This window comes from Coffea arabica, chromosome 2e, assembly GCF_036785885.1.
Source record: "Coffea arabica cultivar ET-39 chromosome 2e, Coffea Arabica ET-39 HiFi, whole genome shotgun sequence".
Lineage (NCBI taxonomy): Eukaryota > Viridiplantae > Streptophyta > Magnoliopsida > Gentianales > Rubiaceae > Coffea > Coffea arabica.
The window spans coordinates 36241570-36266885 of record NC_092313.1 but is presented as its reverse complement, the minus strand read 5'-3'; the positions used below and the strand labels follow the sequence as shown (position 1 = coordinate 36266885).

Below are 25316 nucleotides of genomic sequence, written 5' to 3'. Positions count from 1 at the left end.
ATGTAAGGAAAATGTTTTTTCTCCTATAACCTTTGACACGTACCTTGGATATTTTTAGGAACAAGTGAATGAAATGTCTGGAAGAAGGCATGTGTTGTGGGCATTTTTTTCAGCAGGAGAGTTTTTCATTTGTTAAGTCTAAACTTGTAAATAAAAAAGAAGCTGCAGAGAATGGAATAATATATGAGCGAAAAGAATCCTTACAGTAAACGCTTGAAAAAAGAAACATGATGCAGGGAAACTGCTATTTGTGATTGATCTAAATTGATTCATTTTTCACGATGGAGTAAACATGGAAACTGTGATACCATGAGAACTGCTTTTCTGCACCATATCTGTCAAAGATTAGAACATTGTAGGTGTAGCTTGATTCAGGAAGGAAAGCTAAAATTTCATCCAGTTCCAGTTGGTGCTCAGCAGCAAAAATGTCCCAGTTTTCTATAAACTGTCTGTCATGCATCGTAACAGTTATTGTTTTGTTTCCAGTCCTCAGAGTAATAGAAGGTGCTTTGTCACCAGGTAAGCAGTGAAGCATAAATCTGGGAATTTTCTGGTGGCACACTCAACAGCGTTAACATTGCTGCAGAATAATCACGGGAAGATGCATTTTAGAGTAAAAAAAAAAACTTACAAATTTATGTCGATTGTTCCCTGTAACAATCTGATAGAAACACGCTCCTTCAGTTAAGTTGTTTGCAAACTCTGGTTTCATTGATGATAATACTCGCTGTCGTACTATTCTTAGTTGTCTATTCACTGCAGAGAAAACTATATACATATGAGGCAAGCGGAATTTTCCGCAAAAAAACAAATAATGAGCGAAAGCAGACCAAAAAAGAGACGGCTTTAGATGTAGAATATTAGGTAATGGATCTGTCCATGGCATGCGTGCTTGCTGACGGTCCTCTGAGAAATGAATCACATCAAAAACTAAACTTCCGGAATGACGGAGCAAGAAAGCATCACTCTGCCTCAGGATGTTGCTGCGACAGAATTCCTGCCATCCTTCTCCAAACCACTGTCTGTTGAGTTTAATGATCCATGTTTTGTAGCCCTCACGTAGAGTAATTTGATTGCACTGGTGCTTAATGAGGATTGCCTGGAACTGAGGAGAAAATATCTAAAAGTTGCAGGGAAATTCAAGCATTATGAAAGCTGAGATAAGGCGTTTTTGCAATAATGATAGCCAATACGTACAGTAAGGATATACCTGGTCAGGCACGTTCAAGATGCTAGTCCATGACTATCTAGAGCGACTCTGTCTGGCTCGACAAAGTATGTTTGTTTAGAAGCTGGACACTGGCTGGCCGAAGCAGCAGAACTGCCAGCCGTTCCTACGCGGGGAGAAGGTGGTTGCTGAACATCAGTTCTGCGCCCCCTCCTTAAGAGGCGAGTTGCAGATCCAGGAACAGAAGGATGAAGGGTTACATTTTGTTTCCGTGCAGCATTAGATTCCCTGCGGCGCCGCAAGAGATCTACCTTCTTTTCCTGGGGCATCTCGGCATAACGCTTGCGACGATTGGCATTTCTATCCATGGAGCTAGTACTACCGAAGTAAAAAACTCATGCTTTCCCAGACAAAAGGCATCTATCAGCCATAAAGCAGTAGAACACCGACAAGGCAGGAAATATGTCTTTTATTTCCATACCACGCAACGTCCGTAGCAGACAATTCATTCAACGGAGAAGGCAGAAATAATAGAAACAAGAAAGGAAAAGCAAATGGCAGAAGAAGAAAGCAGGAAAACTGGAAAAGGGAAAACAGAAGAGGCCAAACAAATCGACAAAAGTGGGAGTGAGCATGAAGGTCAATCAGCAACAGAAAGTTTGAATGAAGACGAAGGCTTAGCAGCAAAGGTCAAACAGTGGGAAAAGAGAAAAAAAAAAAAGGCTAAACAAATCGACAAAAGATGAAATGAGCATGAAGGCGAAGCAGCAACAAAAAGATTGAATGATAACAAAGTTTTAGCAGCAAAGTTCACAAGGTGGAAGTGAAGAGAGTACCTTTTAACTGTAGGAGATGGAACGCACAACCTGCATGCAAGAAACAGAAGAAACGGACCGAACGTAAACGACACATGAACTGAACAAAAAAGAGCAGAGCAGTGGCACTTCTAGGAAGAAGTGATAAAGAACAGTTCGACGAACAATGACAGATGTAATGAGAAAAATAAGCAAATAAAACCAAACACATACAGACAAGAGAAATAGCAGTAGCTTTAAAAACACCAGCATGTAAAACAACGGAGCTAAAGAGAAAGAAAGACGCAAGTAAGGAGCTAATAACAAAGTCAACGCACACAACATAGGCAGCCAAGGCGCGGACAAACGTAAACCATCTAAGCAGCAGGCACAATGGAAAAGCAGTATAGGGACAGGAGCTAATCGCACTAAGGGAAAACGCTAATAAGTAAACAAGCGAAAATGAGTGCAGAGTGATGGAAGCACAGGCTAATTAAGCTCTGAACCTGGATAGGCAGGAAGCAAGAAATATAACAAAAAAAGAACCAAAAAATAGAAATAGAACGAGAACTTCTTCCAGCTAATAGCAGCAAGGAGTATATTGATGGTGAGAGTAAGAGCCCAAAGAAATGCAACAGAACCAGCGAAGGTTGAGGAACGGGTCCAAAATAAGGTGGAGGAGAGGAAGAGAAGGCGAGACGCCTGCAAGAAGAAGGACTGAAAAAGCTACTCTCCACCTCTAGTCATAGAACGTCGGGCCCAGAAGCTCCATGAAAAGCTGTAAAGAGTGCATGTGTTTGAAATCCGAGGAACCATTAAGACGGCTGAAAGCAGCGCACAGTCGGGCTGCATGTATAGCTGCCGTGTAAACTCTAAAAAAATTATACATTGATTATTGTTGGGCAGCGATATATTAAGGTTCTAGGGTCCTGTTATCTGCTTTTAATAGGAAGCTAATCATCACCATCCCAATTTTAACAGCTCAATAAATACAATATAAAAAGCACGCTGCTCAGCAAAGATAGTATAATTAGTGTTGGGTTCCAAGGACCTTTCTTATAAGGTTGCTAGCAGAGATGCTATGATTAGTGTTGGGTTCCAAGGACAAAAGGTGTTTGATGGAGGGCGCCGATAACTTTCAGAACAAAGAAAAGAAAGACGTTGGGTTCCAAGAAAGAAGAAAGAACAAACAAACAAATAAAAAAAATAAGAAGAGAAAGAAGAAAAAAAAAAGATTTCCAGCTCGGCCACTTTGATAATAACCCGCACGTGAGCAAGGCATGGAGGACGACCATGCTTTGGCAGGCTCTTCCCAGTTTATATACATTCTTTAAATGAATAACAGAATTGTATAAATGATTCCATTTTCCTGTAACCGAATTAGCATGAGTAATAACAAGATTCATTTTCTCTCTCTTGCCGGTTACTCTCTTTCTTCTTCTTCCTTTTCTCCGCTCATTCCCAGCTTCCCTTCTCCACTCTTGCTCTGCCAAGCTTCATTCAACCTCTCGTAGATTTCTTAGCCTGACACAAGACTTCAAGGATCAGAGTGCAGGTAAAGCACGCACTTAAAAGGCAGGGGTCATCCTTGAATTACAACTGAAACTTAACATGTAGACGGGAACTATCCCATTTTCTCCCTAGCCCAAGATACTTGCAAATCCTAGGAAGACCTTATAGTTCAAAAAGTTGGAACCTATAATATAATCTGACTCGCACCATAAACATTAAACCCTAAACAGTATTTTTACTTCAACGCTTAAACTCATCCGTAAATAAAGCATTTCCTCTACCAAATGTTTCTCAACGGTCAATTTAAAATAATGAATTCAACACAATCATGTTTTAGCTGCAATAGCCCTGCTACGTGTATCAAAGGGTAAACTATATCCATGAAATCAAAGAACTCACTTCTCATCTATGTTGCCAGTGCTTTTGTTGCAGCTGCAATAACCTCGTTACATGTATCAAAGGGTAAACTGTGTCCATGAAATCAAAGAACTCATGCTTCTCTTGCATCAAGTCATTTCAGTGTGACACTCCACTACTGCATATGACTTGGTACTACTAGATAAAGAATACAAGGGAAAAATCCACTTTTTGTCTTTAATCTTTGCGTTAGGGACATATTTCATCCTCAAACTTTTAGACGCACGCACCACCACATTTAGTACATGAATTAATTATTTTGGACCATATTTTATCCAAAAACGATAAAATGTTCAACTTGGATGAAAAAGTCTGACGTAACTATTAATTTTGACTGAGAAATTATTTTTACGTAACGATCACGTGCCAAACACGACTTTCTTCATCCAAATCAAGCAATTTACCATTTTTGGACTAAATGTGACAAAAAATAATTAATTCAGGTACTAAATGTAATACGTCTAAAAGTTTGGGAACAAAATGCGTCTCCAACTCAAAGTTTAGGGACGAAAAGTGACTTTTTCCCAAATCATGCATATTTCGTATTTATCCCAGTGAAGTAATCTATTACCAAAATTAAGGTGGAAACTGGAGCAAACTCTGCTCCTCAAAAACTGCAGTTAGCAATACATGTGAACCACAGAGGGACCCTTTGATGAGCATATACGACATGAAAGCAATATGTTGTGCAAACATTTAGTGGCTGTTACCTACTTTAGCACTCAAAAGAAAAACATGTATACAATGCAGTAGCCACTTCCATTGATCTAGCACCAGCAAGCCATAATTCCTTCTCCTCCCACCTCTCATTTTTTTTCAGAACACCCTCCCACATTCCCCCAACGTGTCCCCTCTCTCTACTTAGTTGGACTAAGGATTAAACAAAAATTCACAGTTCCCAACGACCGTTGCATGGTAGATCACTGCCTCCATCCAAACTACAAGTTAGATCAGTCTGGTGAAAATGTTCTTGCATTTCGTCTTCTGGGAACTTTTGTCTCACTTGAATGGCCTCTCCAGAGTTGGACTAATGCCGTTTGAACTAATAACCTTCAATATGTCAACAAGTTGAGTCCAATAACATATGTGGAAGTTCAGAAGAGTGGAGCATTACTACTCATTACTCCTCCATCTCGCTTTCCTCTTCTGCACTACCCGAGATTTCCATGCCATTTAAGTCATCTCCTTGAACTTTCAAATCAACATTTCCATTTGACTTGCTACCAGGTGGCATGTCATTGTTTCCATTTGCAAGGTCCTTTGCTGCAGATTCATTTGACTCATTTTCAGGTGATACTTCCCCATTAATACCATTGTCACGATGGGGATCAGATTCCAAGGCACCACGCACAGTTGAACTTGAAAGGCTGTTTTCATCTGAAGCGTCCACTGCCATGGGAACATGCTCAGAATAAGCTGATAACTGATGGCTCATTGCTCGTGCCTGAGTAGAGAACTCAGAAAGTTAGTGTTAATGAAAATTCTAGATATGTGTAACACGGAGATGATGGAAATCTAGGAATTGCAAGTTATGCCCCACAACCCCAGGAAAAAACAAAGCTTAATGAAACCCAAAAAAAAAGTATAACGGTATTAAAGACTGCCAGCATGCAAGTCTGCAGTAGAAGTCCATTGCCAATTAGCCTCCTACTGGGTAAAACTATAAGAAAAAAATCTGTGGCTAGACGCAAAGCCCCCCCCCCCCCCAACAACACACACACACACAAAAAAACGAAAAAAAAAAAAAACCATATGCAGAAACACATGATCAGATAAACAAGGTTCAATGCCATTTTGCACCCATACTGTTTAAACCTATTCCCACTCCACACCTCAAAGTTTTATGTTGGACACTAAACAACATTCAAGACCATTTATCCATATGATTAAAAAGACAATCAAATGAGTTCAGGAAACTAAATGGGAAAGAACAAAATTATATATTTCTAATTATATATTTCTATCTTTTGTAACTAAACTAGGGAACGTCTGCCAAATTCTGGATCAATCATACATCAAAGCAGTCAGGCAAAAATTGAAAAGAGGGTCAGCAGCTTAAGAAATTCAGAATGGTCAAAAGAAAATTATTTGACCAAAGGAGAAACAAGGACAGAGCAAAACCACAAAAGGACTCCATTCTAACCAAACCTGTTCTGTATGTGCTTGTGTGTCAGAGAGGAGATAAACAGAGAGAGAGAGAGAGAGAGACTCTGTGCGTGTGCGCATGCACACCCAAGTGTTTGAGATATTGTCAAATAAGCCTAACCTTTTAATAGTTGAGATATTGTCAAATAGGCCTAACCTTTTAATAGTTGAGATATTGTCAAATAGCTAGTTGATCCTATAATGTCAGTCAACTGGTGAGGAAAAAATCCCACCAATACATCTATTGTTTTTGTATGGTAAATCAAGGGCCAACATCTTTTGAACTTAAAATCATAACTAGTCCTTTTTCACCTAATATATTTTTTTCTACTTTTTCACCTATTATTAAGGTCACTACAGTCTACAATAAGATATTCTAAATACATAAAAGTGGGAACAAGTCTTGGTCCCTTATGCATTTTGTGATTAATGTGGATTGCCTTGTCCTGTTATACTATCACCATTCCCAGTTCTTTTTTTTTTCAAATTCATCTGTCAGATTCCTTCTCCCTCTCCTCCTTTCCAAACCACACAAAGCTCCAACCACCCTGTATCTTCCCTAGCCTCTCTCCTTCTGCAATATTGCTCAAATATTGATACGATGACCTAGCAGCCATCCATCCTATGGCAGCACAAACCATTTGTCTAACCCAGCATAATCAAAATTTGATGTTTAACCTAATTGCCATCAATTTTTTTCCAATAGTAACTTTTCCTGCAGAGTAATTTCTGCCCAACTGAATTTGTAATTTATTTGGTTATCATATTGTTTGTGGCTCCAGTTTGTTGTAACTATGCAAAAATTAAGATGCATATCAGTATTTATTCCATCAGCTATTTTGTATGACAAACTGCCTGAAATTTATTCCTCACAATTTTTAATGGAGTCTGACAGCTTGAGCTTTGAAGTCTTGACCTTTACAGTTTCAGGCATACCTTTGTAAACATTGCAGCAGGTCACCTTAAAGTTGCTAAAGTTCCAACTTTTGGTGGACTAAACGTGATTCATTTTGCTACCAATTTTTTTACTACTAGTGTTTATGAGCTATGAGATGGTTATCCTGAAATTTTTCTTCTTTTCCCTTTGTCCCTTTAGTACTCTACGGGTAATGAAGATGTTCAGTTGGAAAAAGTCAGCAAAAGACCGATTTCTGTTGATTGGGCTGCCTCCTGAATAATTATTGCCTTTGGTGTGAAAAGTTAATGATGGTGATCTGGATGAGGTAGCACAGAAGTCAATGAGCAATCCCTGGAGGATGATAAACTTGATGATATGTCAGAGTCTGATTTAAATAAAGAAATGGTGTTCAATAGGGCATTAAAATTTGATAAAAGGAGATATTACTAGAAAAGTTGTCCACAACATAATTTCATCAAACTTCTTAATGGGCAAAACTCTGGCCTCCCAGGAAATGAAGGATGATAGAAGTTTGGGGTGGTGCAACAAACCACATGATCCTTTTATTAAACCAAAAGCTATAAGCACATAATATAGACATTTCAATCCCTTTCACTGGTCACCCTCATGCATGGAATGAGGCAATTTAATCATATAATCGAGAAAATATGCCAGTCAAGGGAATTTCAGGAAAGCAATGCTTAAATCATAACTCAATCAGCTGGACAGTACCTGATATATTTGATGCATTTAATCATATAATCGAGAAAATATGCCAGTCAAGGGAATTTCAGGAAAGCAATGCTTAAATCATAACTCAATCAGCTGGACAGTACCTGATATATTTGATGCATCTTGTAGTTGACAATGCCAGCCATCTCTTCAAGGCCACTAATTAGGTGGACGATTCCAGTGTCCTCAACATGACGATCTGTGTATGGGATGACCTCATGTAGATTCAGAGCCAGTTGATCAGGTCTCTGGAGCAGTAGTTGAAAAGTCGGTTGTAATTCATAGCATTGTTCAAAAAGAGAACGTCGACAGAAAACATAAAGCCCCAGTCGAGCACGGGACATAGCAACAACCAGTCTTCTAACATCACGAAGGTGGCCCACAAATCGAGTTCGCACAAGAGACAATAAAATGTAATCATTCTGCTGGCCTTGAAATTTATCAACAGTAGTAACCTAAGAAATCACAGTAAGCGAAAGCCATGTTAGACAAGCACAAACATGCATCACATCAAAGAGGATTGATTCATAAACATAGTACATAGCACCAGGAGGTGCCTAAAGCTCAATTGTTTCACAATACCCGTGGAGCATTACTTGTTACCACCAAACTCTATCTAGGCATTCCTTGAAAAACAATGGCTTCCAGTCTATCCAATATCTAACACTAGCAACTATGCAAAATGATGCCTTAGTAATCACCAGTAAATGAGCCATAGAAAAAGATTACTCAAGGTCAGGCATCAGTTAGAGAAATTTCAATGATGTTTATTCGTCACTAATAAGCAGTATGTAAACCTAACAAGTTACTGTCATTGAGCTCCTGCTAATATTGACTTCCAATGGAAGTTATTTTCTGGAAGTTCAACTACCCTAACAAGTAAATGCTTTTGAGTATGTTACCTTGTTTGGTGGACCAATGAAGTCATAAGGAGCACATCGCCTGTTAATAACATCACGGATCAAAAGTTTCTGGCCATTGTAAGTTGTCAAGATGGATATCTTGTTTGCAGGATAGCCGAGTAGCCTCATATACATATAGACGCTGACAATATACTCAGCCTCTCCTTCATTTTGATAAAACCATGGAGAAGGAGCAGTCTCACCTCTCCCATTATAATCAGGTACATCTACCAACTGATAGTCATAGCAAAATCCAGCACTTGCTTTATGGAAGATCTGATTGTCCTTCACAAATGGAAGATCACCTAGTTCTCTATATCTCCAATTGTAAAGCCTAGCTAAACTTGGCCTTGCTCGACCCTGAGCATTGAGCTCAATGTAAGGAATTCCTAGGCGAACAAATCTAGTAAATAGACTCTGGTCCATGTGGCTGTACTTCTGAAAAGCCATATTTTTCACAACAGGGGGCAACTGGTGATGGTCACCAATCAATATGCACCGCTTAAGGCGAGCATATCCATCTTCTTGCCTTTGGAGCAACATTGGAATGAATGTCTCAATCTCCAGGATTTGAGCACTTTCTTCCATCAGTAAGTTGTCATACTTGAAGCCTAACTGAAGAAAATCCTTCCTTTTAAGGGCAGCATGGGTGCAAGTCATTGCCACAATCTTTGCCTGTTTGGTCATAAGGTAATTTGACCGGTCAACTGTTGACTTAAGCAATTCAAATGCTCTACACTCTTCAAGCTCCTTAAACATAGTTTTTAAATGACGAAAGCACCCCTTTGCAGCCCGCATGTCACTCTCAAAGGACTGGCCTGTAAATATAGGCTGTGGAGCATTGAAGAAAAACTCTTTGAAGGGAAAGCGATCCTGAACAAAAGTTGCTTTGTCTTGGTTCTTTTCACTAGCAGCTAAAAATTGTTCCCAACGAGAGAAGACATGAAGCAACCAAAAGTAACCAGCTGTCTCACAAGTATAGCCTACATCCTCAGGCAGCTGGAGAGACCTAGCCAGTCGCTCCACCTCACTAAGCAGTTCTAACCTCCTCACAAGCATTGCATTGACACGGCCTTGACGGCTGAAATCCAGGTCAGTTGCCAGTTCTTGTTCTCCTTGACCCAGACGAAGAAGATAACGAGCTGGCACATCCCTCTGTTACAGCAGAACACAAATGACTTAAAGCTAGTCCAAACTTAAAACAAATACAGAGGAGTGATTAGCCCATCAAGCTGAAGACTCCACAGGTTTGAGGATAGAAAACACATACCTGCATAATCTTCTCAAATAGGTCATTCAAAGCCTGATTTGAATGAGTAATTATCAATGTCCTCTGAGAAGGACAATTATGATAAAGCACATTCAAGATCTGTACTGCAGTATCAGTCTTTCCTGTACCGGGAGGACCAACAACCATAGTCAATCCTGGCTGAATACCTGAAATGATTGCTCCAATCTGTAGGACAGAAATCATAATGTCAGAAGAAAAAAACATAATTCCACCAATCTGTGATATAGTTCAACCAAGGCCCAAGGCAAAGGATCGCAAAAGTCTAGACATCACTTAGCATGTAATTTGGGACATCTAAATTTGGCAGGAAATTCAAGCAAATAAACATGAAATACCACCATTGTGCCACATAAATTATCCACTTGTACCCGAGAAAATGCACTTAAAAAGTTTACTGACCCCTCGAATTCAGTTATTTCATGGCACTGATGGAAATCAAATGAAACAAGCAGTAGCAAAGAATTCAAAGACTAGGGCACAAATAAATAAATATCTCTCGTTACTGGTTATGATCCACTCTACATTAGCTGCATTTCCCAGGGAATGCCTGAAGAATGATGTAACTAAACTTCAGACCCAGATTCTGAGGGAATTATCAGTTAAAAGGAATTGCATCCCTTCAAATTATAAGAAAACTGTTCAAGCTTCAGCAAAAATCAATACCAAAAAATTGTAAGCCTTGGAAAGAATTGAATCAACAGATTTTATTACCTTCTGTATCCAATACATGAATGGTCCATAATAAATTATACAGGTTTCCCACATAAATCCTTGTGACAGAAGCAAAACTAGCTAAAAGCCAAGGGTGGAGGATGACTTTAAGAAAGGGAAAAGGTAAATATCAAACAAACAAAGGATTTTCGAACATGGAATCAATAAATCCCTAGAAGTTTGATCTGTATGTACTGGCACAGGAATTTAGTTGGACTAAATACATGTGCCTCGTGAAAGTCTTAAAAGAAATAACCAAAACAACTTGCTTGCAAAATGGAAGCAGCAATCCATTAGGCTGTCCCCTTTAGACTTCTGGCTTACACTTAATCCCACCAAAATGTGTAGGACCAGTAATCATATGTTCTAGCCGATGGTCATACTCCTGGTCATGTAGAACACCACAACAAATGAAGGAAACACCAAGAAGATGTATTTTGCATTTAAAGGCAGTCGCCATGATGACCAAATGTATGAAAAACCTATTCAAAGCAATGATATTGCTAAAGCAACCTATAAATAAATACTTGCTAAAGAAGGAAAACTCCAGAAGCCTAATGACATACTTAAACCAGAAAACACACAAGCAGCACCTCTGCAAAATCAAAAAGTGCATAAAGTTGTGTTCAGAGGAACAATTCCAATTAGACACCTAGAACAGCATTAATTTCAAAGCAGTTTGAAAGAATATTTTACAAAAGAAGAGATAGCGAAACAGGAGTAAGGAATTCTTTGACAAATTGAGCAATCAAGTACCTGAGTAGGAGTAAATCTAACTGAGTTCTGCTTGGGTTGATCTTGGGGATATGGACCATGGTCTGGAGGAGTATAAGCCTCAACAACCAGCTTTTCCCCATTGGAATGGACATCTGTTGCATTAGCAGCATCACCTAGAGCTGAGATAGACTTCTTATTTCCAGGAAGAGCATGAGCATCTCCCTTCAGGCTCCTGGGAAGTTTAATACGAAAGGGAGGGCTTGGGTTGGCATTCTCTGTCCCATCGGAGTTTGTGAAGCAAACCTAAGGCAAGAATTGAAATAAGAAAAAGCAGACATACACTTGAGATGAACCATAATCACAGACTAAAACGAAAAGGCAAAAAATAAATATATAAATAAATAAAAGAAAAATATAAAACCTGGTAATCTGCAAAACACTCTCTGACATGATCAGCATCAAGGAAAGTATCTTTGAAATCTACAACCTCCAGAAGGTCTGGCATGTTAATCCATTGTGCAGCAGAAGGATTGCCATAGCCCAAAAATATATCATGTAACCAATCAGGAACAATACAAGTTTCGTTCATTAAATCTCTTATTGATTCTAGTATTGCTTTGAAGTTGTTTTCCTTAGGTTTCCTCCTCATCAGTACATTAAATGTACCATAAACATCTTCAGCACCCTTCTCTGCAATATCACTAACATCCATGTGATATTGAGCTGTATCCAGTGCAACAGTCACAGTTCTCAGTTCTCCTTTCGGTGGCTTCCATTCATCCCTCTTAATTCTTCCAGTAAAATCATTCATGAGTGTTCCCTCTTCATCACGCATCTCAATAACCTCACAGCCGCGTACATATTGTAGCCCAAGCTTCTGTGGTACAGTTGCTTTAGCAGCTTCATCAGCAGTAAGAGGCTCAAATGAAGGGCAAATTGAGAGTAAAAACAGAACATCATGCTCTTTAAGTGCATTCCATTCCGATCTTATTTGTGCTTTGTAGCTGGAAATGCTGAATGTGACTTCAGCAGTCACCGCCGATGGTTTTACTTCCCCAATATTTGGCTGCTTCACCTCAGTAATCTTAAATTCTTTAATTGGCACAGCCATTCTTGACCAGCCACGAAAAGCAGTTTCTCCTTCATTATTAATGTGAGCAAGGAGATGTGGCACAGCTTCTTGGATATCCTCCCGGATTTCATATGTTGATTCAAGACGGAAAAGGTTAAAATTTCTCAGCAGATAATCATGAAGTGTTAAAAATTGCAGATTGAGTTTTGGAAGCGCCAGGCACCCTTCACCTGAGTAGTTGATGCTTGGCACAAGACTCTCATCCCACATTATCTGCTCATTAGGGTACAGGGGGAGAGCATTTATAGCTTCCTTTTGAGATTGTTGCTTCTCGAAAAAGGAAACCATCACCTCAATTAGGAAGTCCACTCTTTCTGACCACGGGTCACTCTTGGACAACAATTTCAGCTGTATTAAAGAAATAAAAATATCAGTTAGTAAGCAATCATGGTGCCTGATATGCATCATAACCAACATATGAGTATTCATCTTCATGGAGGTAAGCACATAAATATTAAGCAGTTAAACTATGAGCTAGAAACCAATAACAACTTTTGGAGATTACATTTGTTAATGACTACATTAGACATAATAATATAGGTGTAAACTATCAGCAAATAAGCTGATTTGATGGTAGATGAGTTCAAGCATACTCACATGTGCTTTGAAATCTTGTCCATTTTAATTGGGCATTTCCCAGACATACACATACACAAGCATATACACAAATATGTATACATACATACAGACATACATATACACACAAGCATATATTTGTGCAAGTGTCTACTTTATCCTTTAATTAAGAGTGTACGCAATATTTTTTCCTTAATTCATCAAGCTTTTGTAGGCTCAGCTAAAGTTGAGCTCAAGATAGAGCTTTACCATGTTAGCTTGATGCAGCTTGATTACACCCTAACAAGAAGGAGAAAATTCAAAAGAAATCTTCATCTCGGTACTGTTTTACTTTTACACTACTATTCATCTGCTTAAGTTCAACTTTGCTCACTCTTTAATAGTTGCATATAAATGTTAAGCGGAATTTGCCAACGGGCAATTGTCAGCATTAATTAACACATAATGTAATGTATCATCTGAAGTATACAATCACATTTCTTGCCCCTCGAGGTTGCAGAACTTGGAACTTGAGGGGGCAAACTTACATATATATATACTTTGAGTTAGGATGAACAACTTTATACTTTACACTAAATTTTAGGTGGGCAAATTCTAAATTTGATAAGGGTATAGCTTAAGCTTTAAAAATTTTCAACACGACAATACAATCTAAAAGTTCTTTTGGGAGATGAGGGGGTTATTAGGATTGACCTTTCCACTGCTTCTAGTCTCTTAATTTTTATTTTGCTTTTTTAGTTCTAATCTTTTGCATGGGATTCAGACAATAATAATCCTAATTCCCAAAACAAGTGGAAGTTCATTAATCACATGCCAAGATCATTAGTCATACTCCTCATTTTGCAAATGAGGCTGAGTTTTGAGTTCATTAAGGACTTGCTTTTGAAAATTTCTTCTTAATGAATCGACTCTTAAAATGAACTACGTGTTGCTAAACTTCAGGTTTCATACTCATTTCCACTATAGTGTTTAATAAGCGATCCTAGCTAGAAAATTAAACTTTTGCAAATAAACTTGCTTCATAAAAGTATAGCTTTAATTTAGCTAAGTCAAGCCAAATACTCGATATTCAAACTCTGTTCAAACGTTACATGAAAAGGTACAAATTTGTTGGTTTATTATATGCACCTGAAGTGTTGTTCAACTTGAATTCATTAACTTGTAAAGGCATTTGGGTTTGATTTCAAGCTCGACCTTGAATTCAAATACAAGTTAAAACTAATTAAATTTATTTTTGGGATAATACACGAGATATGTATATATAACACTTATCTTGTTCTAGAAAATAAATGATACTAATTTGATACATATTTAATTTTATTGGGGAAATGCTAAGTGTGTTTGCATATGGTTGAAACTATACTTATATATGATGGCAAACCTCTTTGATCAGTTTGGGAACATGTTCAAGCCCTAGTTGATTATTAAATGACTCATAATCATTCTTACTTCAACTCGTTTACTAGTAGAACCAGCTTTTACTGAATTCAAACGTCTTTCGTTCGCAAACATTCAGCTGACTAAAAGCTGTACTAAAAAAGGTCCTCCCAATTACAAAGTTAAATCAAAAATTTATAAACAGTATTTCAATTGACCTAGGTTCAATGTACAGACACACTTTCAGAGTTTTCAAATCACATTCTACACTAAAGTTCAATTATGAATTGAGCAAAATGCTAAACCAGAATATGGAAAAAGTTAATTCTTAAGTGACACAATAGGAATGGTGACAATACTTAAATATTCTAGACATATCTCTTACAAGATAAGTTAGTGCCTTTATTTTCTTACCATTTTATGCAGTGTTGAAACAGATAACTATACACAAAAATCCTATAAACACTCAATTCGATTTATCTTTCTCACAACCGCGTTAACACCAAATTTGAATATATACCATGGAGTCCAAAAACCCCAGGAGCACTACCCCAATCTTGGCAAAATCCCATAAATTGTCAATTAGAAATCCAACCAAATATCTTGACAAAAGGGCTGTTGAACCCAAAAAGATACCCTTAGTTGATCAGCTATTAGATCCAGACCAATCCAATAAGAGAAAATCATCTTTCTCAGAATCACATACTCACAAGACACCTACATCAATGGAGGAGCCATATCTTGAAATGAAAATGAAAGATTTCATTTGCATATATTGTTTTATGAAGTCCCTACTAAACAAGCATTAGGTCACCAAAAAGCCTCAAACAGCAACAAGCAGTTGAAAAAAGAATGCTAAAAAGGGTATGGCTAATCCAAGATGCTTAAGCACAGAACACAGCTACCATCCGACCCAGTCTTTTGTCGGTAGTTCTAATTATTCAAACAAATATCGTGATTTCATCAATCAATTAGTTCCCAGCAGTCCCTATTACATACCAACATTTCAATCAACAGCATACGTAGCATGGACGGTATTACCCTTGTTCTATAGCAAATAGCCAAAACAGTTCAAATTCAGTTCCTAATAACAGACCAAGCAATGTTAGTCAAGGATTGTCAAGCAATTTGGCATACATCTGGATAACAAAGCCACAAATTGTGAGAACTTTTGGAGCATCTAAAAGTCTTAATTTGCTACTACTCCTGGGATTTTACTGACAAGTCTATTACAAATGATAAAAGAACTGGAAGCAATCAACAAGGGAACTGGCAAAACTGTGACTCAGCACTGGACTTATAGCTCAAGCTTTATTTGAAACTGCCTTCAGCTTCTTTAATCTTGCTCTTCTTGTCAGCTATTACCGGAATTCTTTCTAACATTGCTTTATGATTACCATTTTAGCTAATTTTGAGTTTTGAATCCCAGGAAACATAATATACAGAAAGCCTATCGAGGGGCCCTGGGGAGTTGGCATGGACCCCTACCAGTTTTATTAACCAAGGAAAGAATACAAAGAGGGGGAATTGAAGCCTTACTTTACAATATCTTATACATCCAAGCTCATAAATTCTCTTATACATGAACATGTGTGTAAGTGAGGTCAAAATACAACCAATTAACAGGTACTGACTTGTGATATCTTGCATAATTATTGTCCATCGAAGTCACACACAAATAAAGAAATAGAAAAGCATTACACAGACTAGCCACACCACATACCTTTACGCAGACTAAATCTCTCAGCTCTTCAGGAGAAAGTACTGCCAGTTTCTTTGAAAGGTCAGCACGCTTGTTAATTGCACCAATATTAGCCAATGAGAGTTCTCGCAACTACAAATGAGAAGGGAGTTGATCAATAAGAACACCCAGAATGAATGGTAATTTTCTCAAAAAGAAAAAAAAAACCCCATATCAGATAGCAGCAACTGCTTAAATTGCAGAGAGACCAGAATGAGACGGTACCACTTCCAGACCACATAGATACAAAAAAGAAAATCTCACCTTCGGAATCTTCTTAAAAACAAGGAGCTGAAAAGCCTGGAGGCGCTCATAGTGAGCTTGAAGCACCTCATCATCAGCCATCTGTCTGCCTAAATGGTCATCAATCTCAAAATTTTCATAGAACTGAAGCAAGTCAACCAACTGGGAAAAAAGTTTCCCTTTTCTATGTCTATACAGAGCACTTAAATGACATTTTGAAACAACAGCAACATCTGCAATCAGAGGCCTGATATATCTGCAAATGAACAAAACCAAAGGTTCATTAAAGACAAAAGGAAGAACAAGAAATGCTGTAGAACGAGAAGATAGTTAAAAGTACTACAAATTTCAGCAAAAAAAAATTTTGATGTGGCAACAAACAACAAACAGGCACTAATCATATCATATCAAGAAAGGAAAGAAATAGCAAGCTGGCTAGAAAGCAAACAAATTAAAGATGAGCCATCTCCTATAGTAAAAACATGCAGGTACCTGAGATCAATCACCCAACTCCCTTTTCTCCAGAACACAAACAGACAAAAACATGAAAATGGAGCACATATCTAAATTCATTTCAAATTGTTACAGTGCTATGTAAAAGAATGAGCTTGTTTCAGATGCGAAAATATGTAACAGCACTTTAACCTCAACTATATGATAAGGGTGAAAAAATGCTACCTCCTTGTTGGTAGTTGGCTTAAGAGATCAATTAGAAATTCCATGAACCGTTCACAATACAAGACACAAGCATCATCAACTTGTTCAGGATCACCAATATTAACTGACTGATCAGACTCTTCATCCTGCTGCTGATGATGAAAGACATTGGAATCAAGTACCTGTAATATACGAAAGAAATTACATGTCTGCAGAACCAAAATTATGAGCCACATACTGCTTAGAAATTCTTAGCTGAAGGCATACCTCCAAAAACTCTTCAATGAGATTTCGCAAAAATCGTACTTCCATCATACTTGATGCCTCCAAAGATTCCCCTCTTTTAGCAGCCTCCTTCGCTCGCCTTGTAATCTTCTTCCATTTCTTAATCAGATCTGGATTAAGGCAAAGTTCAATCTACAGAAAGAAGGTAAAAACGTTTTGATCATAAAGTGAAAGGGATAGAAAAAGACAATTCTCATCCAACTTGTAGCTTATAAACAGGTGTACCTGAAAACGACCATACGATAAGCTATGCCAGCTCTGTAGACTTGCTACTCTCAAAACCTTTTCACTCACTATCTCATCTTCAAGGCTCTAAGAAAGAAGAAAATAGTTAGATACCATCATCCGTGACAACAAACATAGCAAAATAATGTTGTCCAATTAGGAAAATCTTGAAAGAAGCAATGCCGCTAATTTAAGACCATAATAGCAATATATAAGGACCATAAGTAACATTTTCACGAGACAAAATAACTCATCAATAAGAACATTCATCCTGCAAGAAAAATCTTCAGGCAAAAATTAATTGGCTTTATTAAAAGAATTAGGAAAGGATAGACATTGTGTGCAAATCAATGGCACTTAAAGGTTTACTTAGCACACGTAAAATACTTCAATTAAAAAGAGATCGAACACCAGCACATCTTGTTGACAGATGACCTGATAAAAAAAATGTCTAGCCAAAGATTATAAAAACAAAAAGGATGATAACAAAAGAAAATAAAGGAACGAAGATAAAAGGAATCTTTTAACCTTTTACGCTCAAAGTAAGAAATAAATGCAAAATATTCTGCTTGCTACTGATTACATTAAATGCTTTCAAGTAACTTCTCTTCTCAGTAATAAACCTCTATAACATTGGGAAGAAGATGCTTAAAACACTTCATTATTAACACATTGCACCTCAGCATCAATCCCCAAAGAAGACAGAAAGGCATGCAGGAAAGAACAAAGATCCACTTTCCCAGAACAAATAAAATGCATGTGCCAAAGCATCCTGAAAGAATCATGTACCTTTAAGCTAATAGTTTCTGAAGAGCTTAAGCATATAATCACACAGAAAAATTTTCACACATTAGTGCAACAGAAAATCAGCACACACCTGACCAGAATACTGAGACAATGCTAGTAAAAAGACATGGATCAACCCATAACTCATCATTAACCACCTAAATTGCAAATTACGAATAAATGGAAGCTCATAGGTATTGTTACTGCACCTGAAATCCATTGATCATGAAAAGTAGATAGTTTATCTTCTCTGCAACACTAAAGTTTCTTCCCTGCAACCACATTTCAAATGGCATTTCAAGATGTCAGATATCCAAGAATTTACAACCCTCGTATAAGAAACAATGTTGGCCAATAATCAGGCAACAACAGTGGTAAAGCTACAATGATGTCTGTTGACTAATGGTTAACTTAGTTTCAAGTAAAATGAAGTCATTTGGAGGGGTGGGATTCAAGAAGCAGGGAGGGGGAAGGAGGATTTGAACCTAGGACCTCTAAATCCTGGGGCCTCGACCTCAACCACTAGACTAGACCAAGGCCTCAACATAGTCTTCCTTCAAAACGTCTATTTCAAAGATAGTCTATTTCAAAGCATTTATTTCAAAGATAGTCTATTTCGACAACTATTCAAGCATTAACCTTTTGTCCAACCTGATGATGCAAAAAGTTAAACTAAAAATCAGAAAAGAAAGAACACAATGTCATAGTCCTATAGACCAAAATTGCTTTATTCCTGCAGTGCAAGTTCAGCCCCCACCCTCCTCTTCCCATGTGGCTTAGTGCAGAATCCTGAGTGACAACATCCAAGTTTCTCAGACTATTGGAATGAGAAATCTCCTTAAATTTCAGCAGACTCTGCCAAGAAATACAGGAGGCAGAGCTGAAATATAAAGATATGCAAAGAACTCTACAAGTTATCACAGCAAACCAACAGTCAAAACCAAAAGTGCATGTCCACCTACACTGTTCACTCTAAGAATTGTATCAAGGAAATTGTCATTTCCCTATCCACAAACTCATAATTTTTTAATCCACCTTCCGCAAAAACAAAGAATGAAAAATGACATCACAAACATCACAGCATCCACTACCATGTGCTTCATTTCATGACTCCAAAAACTTTGATATCTACAGTTAAATGAACAATCTATTGCACCCCTTTTCTTGAAAATAGTCATCATTTTGTTTAGTATTTATGTCAGCTTAGATCTCGCATAACAAACATCTTCATGGCATGTTAGCTGATTGTTCTAGAGTACTTTTCAACATCAACAAGGGTGAAGCCCATAGCCAAAATATGTCCATGTGACCTACCATTTCAACAATAGAATTACACCTGCCTTCTTGCCTATTTAGGGTTCAATGGCCAAGGTACCTTCCCTTGAAATGATGACTCAAAGCAGAGAAAAACAAGTCAACTAACTGACAAAGCTTTAAAACAACCAACTTTACGAATAAAGGATGAATGATATTTCTCATAAGCACCATGAGAAAAAGGGTCAGGTCTCTTCTTGGGAAAAAATGACCAAAAAAGAAGGAACTTTGTGCAATGTAGGACCAAGATAATATGTATTATTCCAATACAGTATCACAACTACACAAATTTGCAAGTAAACAGTCAGAAAATGCCAAAGCCAGAGGTGCAAACTTCAGCCAAATGATTAGAGTCCATCAAAACTTATTTCAAAACAAGGAGATGATAATTTTCATGATAAGCAACCTCCAAGCTAGCAGAAACATACCTCTTTCAAGCAAAGTACCCTCTCGAGGAATGCCATGAACATAACCTTGTTATCATGAAAGCAAACCCAAGCAGCCACATTTTCGCGAAACTGCAAATTTGCAAAATTCAATTTACTTTTCCTTTTCTTGCTCAAGGGAAATGGCTTTAATTTCAAACTAAAAACTTCAATAATTAGGATTAAGAATTTTGTTGTCCCATATTTCTTTTACTCAATATCCAAAAGCAGAAACTTTTTCTGCTCTTTCAGCTTTTAACTGTTTTACCAGTAAAAATCGACGTTACCAAGCAAATTAGACTGGGAAAAAGTAAACTTTCCCCTGCAGTCACTTGTAAACAGCAATATAAGGGGGGGAAAAAGGTGGGCCTCTAGCCTAGAGGAGGACTTATCCTATCCTTGAAAATTCATCTACAAAAATGCCCTTTCAATTCTTAATATTTTTCAAACCTTGAAAGCAGAGCTTGAGAATTCATGTTCATCTTTTGGCAATTATTTAAATATAATAGGAATAATGTGCTTAAAATTTCAGTGGGAAAATTGCATAGGGTATTGCCATTATCTTACCTTGTCAAAACATTAGAACATATTTTTTAACATAAAAGTTAAAAAAAAATGGCAAAACATCACCTTACCAAGAAAGCTAAGCCTCCATAACCACCAAACTAGCCAAAGGCCAGAGAGATTATGCGATACTAACGTCAGACTTTCACAGATAAAAACTATGGCAGTTCCACTTAATAGATCCACAACTTTGTATGGCATGTCTCTCAGGTGCTGCTAAACTCACATTCACTAACATACAAACACAATCTATACAGCATTCTCATAAATCACCAAGCCCCTTCATATAGAAATTAAGTACCACTAGACGAAAAATTTCTGAATTTCATGCCTATGTTTCTTGTCATTATCTCAACAGACATGCCCCATCAAGTTCTTTAGATCTAAAAATAATAGATAGAGGTCAAGTGAATTCTCAAGTACGTGAATTCATTTTTTTTTTAAATGATTCTTGCATAAAACAGTCAAATCCAACTCACATTTCCACATAACTGGCCATTTTGCACATTAGTAATGGAATGCAAGATAAATATCCACAAAAAAATGACATATTATAACTTCTACAATAGCATATACATGTTAATTGAACTACAAATTAGCCTAATTACCAAAATAAACCTACTTAATAAACCAAACCTGCTATCAGGAAAAAAAAAAAGGAAGCATTCTTTTCTACCAAACCATGTGGTTACCTACCTATCCAAATGAAACCACTTAAACCATCTAAAATTTTATGTTTCATCTTTCAGCAGAAATGTAAAAGTAAAATCCACATAAAACATACATAAATATAAATATAAGAACAAAATCTATACCTTCTCATTGACCATGAGAATCATCGACATCACATGCTCAAAGGTAGCCGTTTCTGGATCAAAATTCGGCCATAGGTAATTCTCCAAGTACTGACTCACCTCCAATATCATCACTCTCTGCAACGGCACAGACTTTCGCCCTCCTTCATTCACCACAACAAAGGATTAGCATTTGCATTAAAGTCAATTAACTAATATTCTACACCCTCTAAAAAACCCTTACCTTTAACCGTCAATTCATTGTCGTAAATCTCTTTAACCAATTGAGGACTAAAGGGCTTCTTCGCAGAAGTAGAGTCTCCCGTTTTCGCCCAATTAGCTGCTGCAATCTTCGTTAATCGGTCCCTCTGGATCTCGGTTAGGGTAATCGACGTAGATAAATTTGTCCCGGGCTTCGACTCCAGCGACTTGTCAGGAACAGCCGACTCAGCTGCACCAGCCGGTAGCGGACCTTCCACGGGGTACTCAGCCACCCGGTGCCGCCTGAAATCAAACACCCCTGTTCCGTATACTTTCATATTTTATCTTCTTTTCCTTCTGCTGTATTGAGAGGGTCCGGTCGTGGAGAGCTGGGTTTTAGTGGGGGAGGAGTGGAAATTATGGCGGTTAAAATGGAGGGTTTCGTAAATAAACGACAATTGATTTTCGTTATCCATCTGAAAATTTGGAAGATATCTAAATTCCTAATATATAGTAACATGTAAAAACTTGAGGGTATTTCGCTATTTTGGTCCTTGAACATTTTCGCTGAAATCAACTTAGTTCTTGATGAATTCTTTTAACCAATTTAGTTCTCTAATAAGTTTTTAACTTTTGACCACATTTTACTCAATCCATGTGGGCCGATAGACGGGCATAACCGTTGCGCTAAGCTAATTTTCTACAATTAATAGAGTTACTTTAATAAAAATATATATACCAAATTTCACAATCACATATCACAGACAAACAAAAAAGTTAATTTAAAAAATACCAAATTTCACCATCAGGAATAACAAACAAAGTAAATAAAATTTTAGAAGTACCATCCCCCAAGTAAAATGCCTTATCTTTTCCATGTGGAATGTATAAGTAAAATTTTCATCATCCTCAAATCTGTTCATGCCCAACTACAGTTATATAATATTATTTCTATATATATTTCCCTCTTCTTTGCATATGCTCTATAATAATAATTTTGGAAGATATAGATATACTTATCTATATCATATACATTTAAAACTACTATAGTTAAAAAAACATATTTACTACCTTAGATTTTGGCTTAGAAATTACGATTAAGTTACATAAAAAATCTCCTTAAATTTTGGGATAGAAACCAAGATTATATTGAAATAAAACTCAAAGGTGAAAATAAAATAATTAGAGTTAAATCTATGAGATATAATTCAATTGATCAAGATGAATTCAAAAAATAAATTGAAGAATTGTTAGAAATACCTTCAATAAGAGAAAGTAATTCCCCTATTCACATCTCAATGCCAAATTTAGATCCAAATTAAAACTTGGGTTAGTTAACAAGACATTTATACTTATAAATCTTGTCATAAATATTATTTGTATCTGTAATGTGTATTCAAAATGTGTTATATTTATTGATAAAGTACTACATAGGCTTGAAGTATCTTCCACAAAATTTTCAAGAGAATGGAATGTGTATCATATGTAAACTAACAACTTCTTTTTAGTGAAAGAAAAGGGTCCATCACGCTTTCATATCTTATTTCTGATTTTTGACCGACAAAACTCCGGTTTCTTGCCTGAGAATATCTTATTTGGGCGTTGCATCTTCCAACCACCAAGGTGACTTCCTTTAAGGGACGCTTCAAAGATTAGTAGCATAGTTTAACGTCGTTTCCTACCTCTAAGCGTGTACTTAGATATAAAGAAGTGACAATTACAAAGAACTTTCTTCTTTTATTAATGTGGAAACTAAAGTACAAGATAGATAGTACAATATTCTCTCTCTCTCTCTGCTTAACTATACATGAGAGATATTTTAAGAGAAATTGGGTTTTCATTAGTCCAACACCCCTCTTCATCTACTGTTTCCTTATTTATAGAAGATGCTATTTCAATCTTGGATTTTAAGTGGTGTTTTCCACGAACTTTATCTTGCTTGAATTACGCGGATTTGAATTAAGTATTTTCGATTCCGAGAGTGCATTCTGATGTAAGTGCTTATATTTTATTCCATACTTTGACTGCTTGATGAGGTGTCCTTGTCTTCTTTTTTCTCTTTCGTACAAGTCAGACACGTGTTATTTTTATGTTGTCTCATCCTGCATAATGTCTTGATGACTTTATTGCTTGACTTGATTCGACAACTGTCAAGTAAATGTATTTTCCAATTTAAATAATATATTGCTGCCTTTGCAGTCTTTCCTGCATAGGTGGTCATTATTGAAAAAAGTGCTCCATTTCCTCCATATATCCGAAAACCTTACTTGGGAGTATTTTCAAGATTTTGCAAAATGTTTCTTATCCAAAGAGCCCTTTGATAATGTATTTTGTCTTCAAAGAAATATTCATATTCCTTCCATTGAGAATAACCCTTTTATGTCCAACTTATCAAATTTCATAACTTTGATATGATGAAAGGCATCATATCTATTTGAATTTTCCAAATCTAGTCCTGTTGGGATAATTTTGAGCATTAAGATGTCTTTGGACCATATGTAGGATTATTTTGATAAATATGCTTTACTCTGCCCTGAATCCACCTAGGGATTTTGAAAATTTTAGGAAAATTGGGAGTAGTCATATATATATAACATTAATTATTCCAAAATTATACCAATTTTGGATGAAATTGCTATCAAATCCCCGCACGCAATTTATTTGGGGATAGATTCCTGTGAAATCCATATAATCGGTATCCATTTTTTGATAAATTATATAATTCTCTCATAAGAGAATTGTATTCAGAGCTCATTATCTATATTATCAAATATGGTTATCATTTGAAATGTTTAGTTTTGGCTAAAATTCGATCTCAAGAATATTCCATTATTAAGAGAATTTATTCCAAATCTCTCAATTTGTTGACAATCTTCTTGTCCCTATGAAGAGGGAAGATTTTTTATTTCATCCCTTTTGAATAGGTCATATAATAATAATTCAACTTTATTGTAAAAAGCTAACTGTAGTTTGGCTTTATTTGACATGCTTGATAAGAAGTTCAAAAACTTCTTTATTCATATCTACATAATAGATTATTTTTCGTTTTTAGAACTGCACTCCATACTTTTTCGAAAACATCAATTTCTAGTATGAGATTATTTTCATTAGAAGGTAAGATTAAAAATGATATATTCTTGCATTACTCTTTTATTTTCTTTACTAGAGTTATATGATTTTCGAAGAATTCATATTTATTATTTTTCTTTAGCAATTTTTGTAATTCTTTTATTTTGTCTGCTAAGTTGCAAATAAAATCTGATGCATAATTTAATGTTTCCAAAAATTTTTGTAATTATTTTTTATCTTCTAATTTATCAGGAAATACTCATAATTTTTTTCCTAAAATAAGCGATTGCATTTTTATACCTTCACCATTTATTTATAGACCTAAATATTCAATTTTCTCCTATAATCCTATTCCATGTTTTAGACATAGATCAAAAACTATATTTAAATGCTCTAAATGTTATTCTATTGAATCTGATGCTATTAAGATATCATCAATGTATATACATAAGAAATGATAATCCTTAAAAATTTTATCCATTTTTCATTGATATATTTGGGGGGCATTTTTTCAATCCAATCAGCATGACTAACCATTCATATTGTCTTTAAGTAGTACTAAAAGCTGCATATTTGATACTACCGAGTTGCATTTTTATTTGAGAAAAACTACTTTTACAATCAATTTTAGAATATATTT

The 25316-nt window shown here is 36.5% G+C and overlaps 1 protein-coding gene across 1 annotated transcript; it reads right to left on the bottom strand.

The window, feature by feature from the left end:
* Positions 1-4511: 4511 nt before the first annotated feature.
* LOC113732489 (uncharacterized) lies at positions 4512-22088 on the bottom strand. The gene is made up of 15 exons (XM_027258271.2): positions 21651-22088; positions 21428-21570; positions 20052-20141; positions 18519-18581; positions 17524-17610; positions 17281-17430; positions 17035-17195; positions 16378-16612; positions 16096-16206; positions 11709-12767; positions 11327-11590; positions 9839-10024; positions 8569-9723; positions 7771-8121; positions 4512-5335 (listed from the first exon to the last, which is right to left on the bottom strand). Exons 1-15 carry the CDS (start codon positions 21943-21945, stop codon positions 5012-5014), a joined length of 4674 nt encoding a protein of 1557 aa, XP_027114072.2. The 5' UTR covers positions 21946-22088; the 3' UTR covers positions 4512-5011.
* Positions 22089-25316: the final 3228 nt, after the last annotated feature.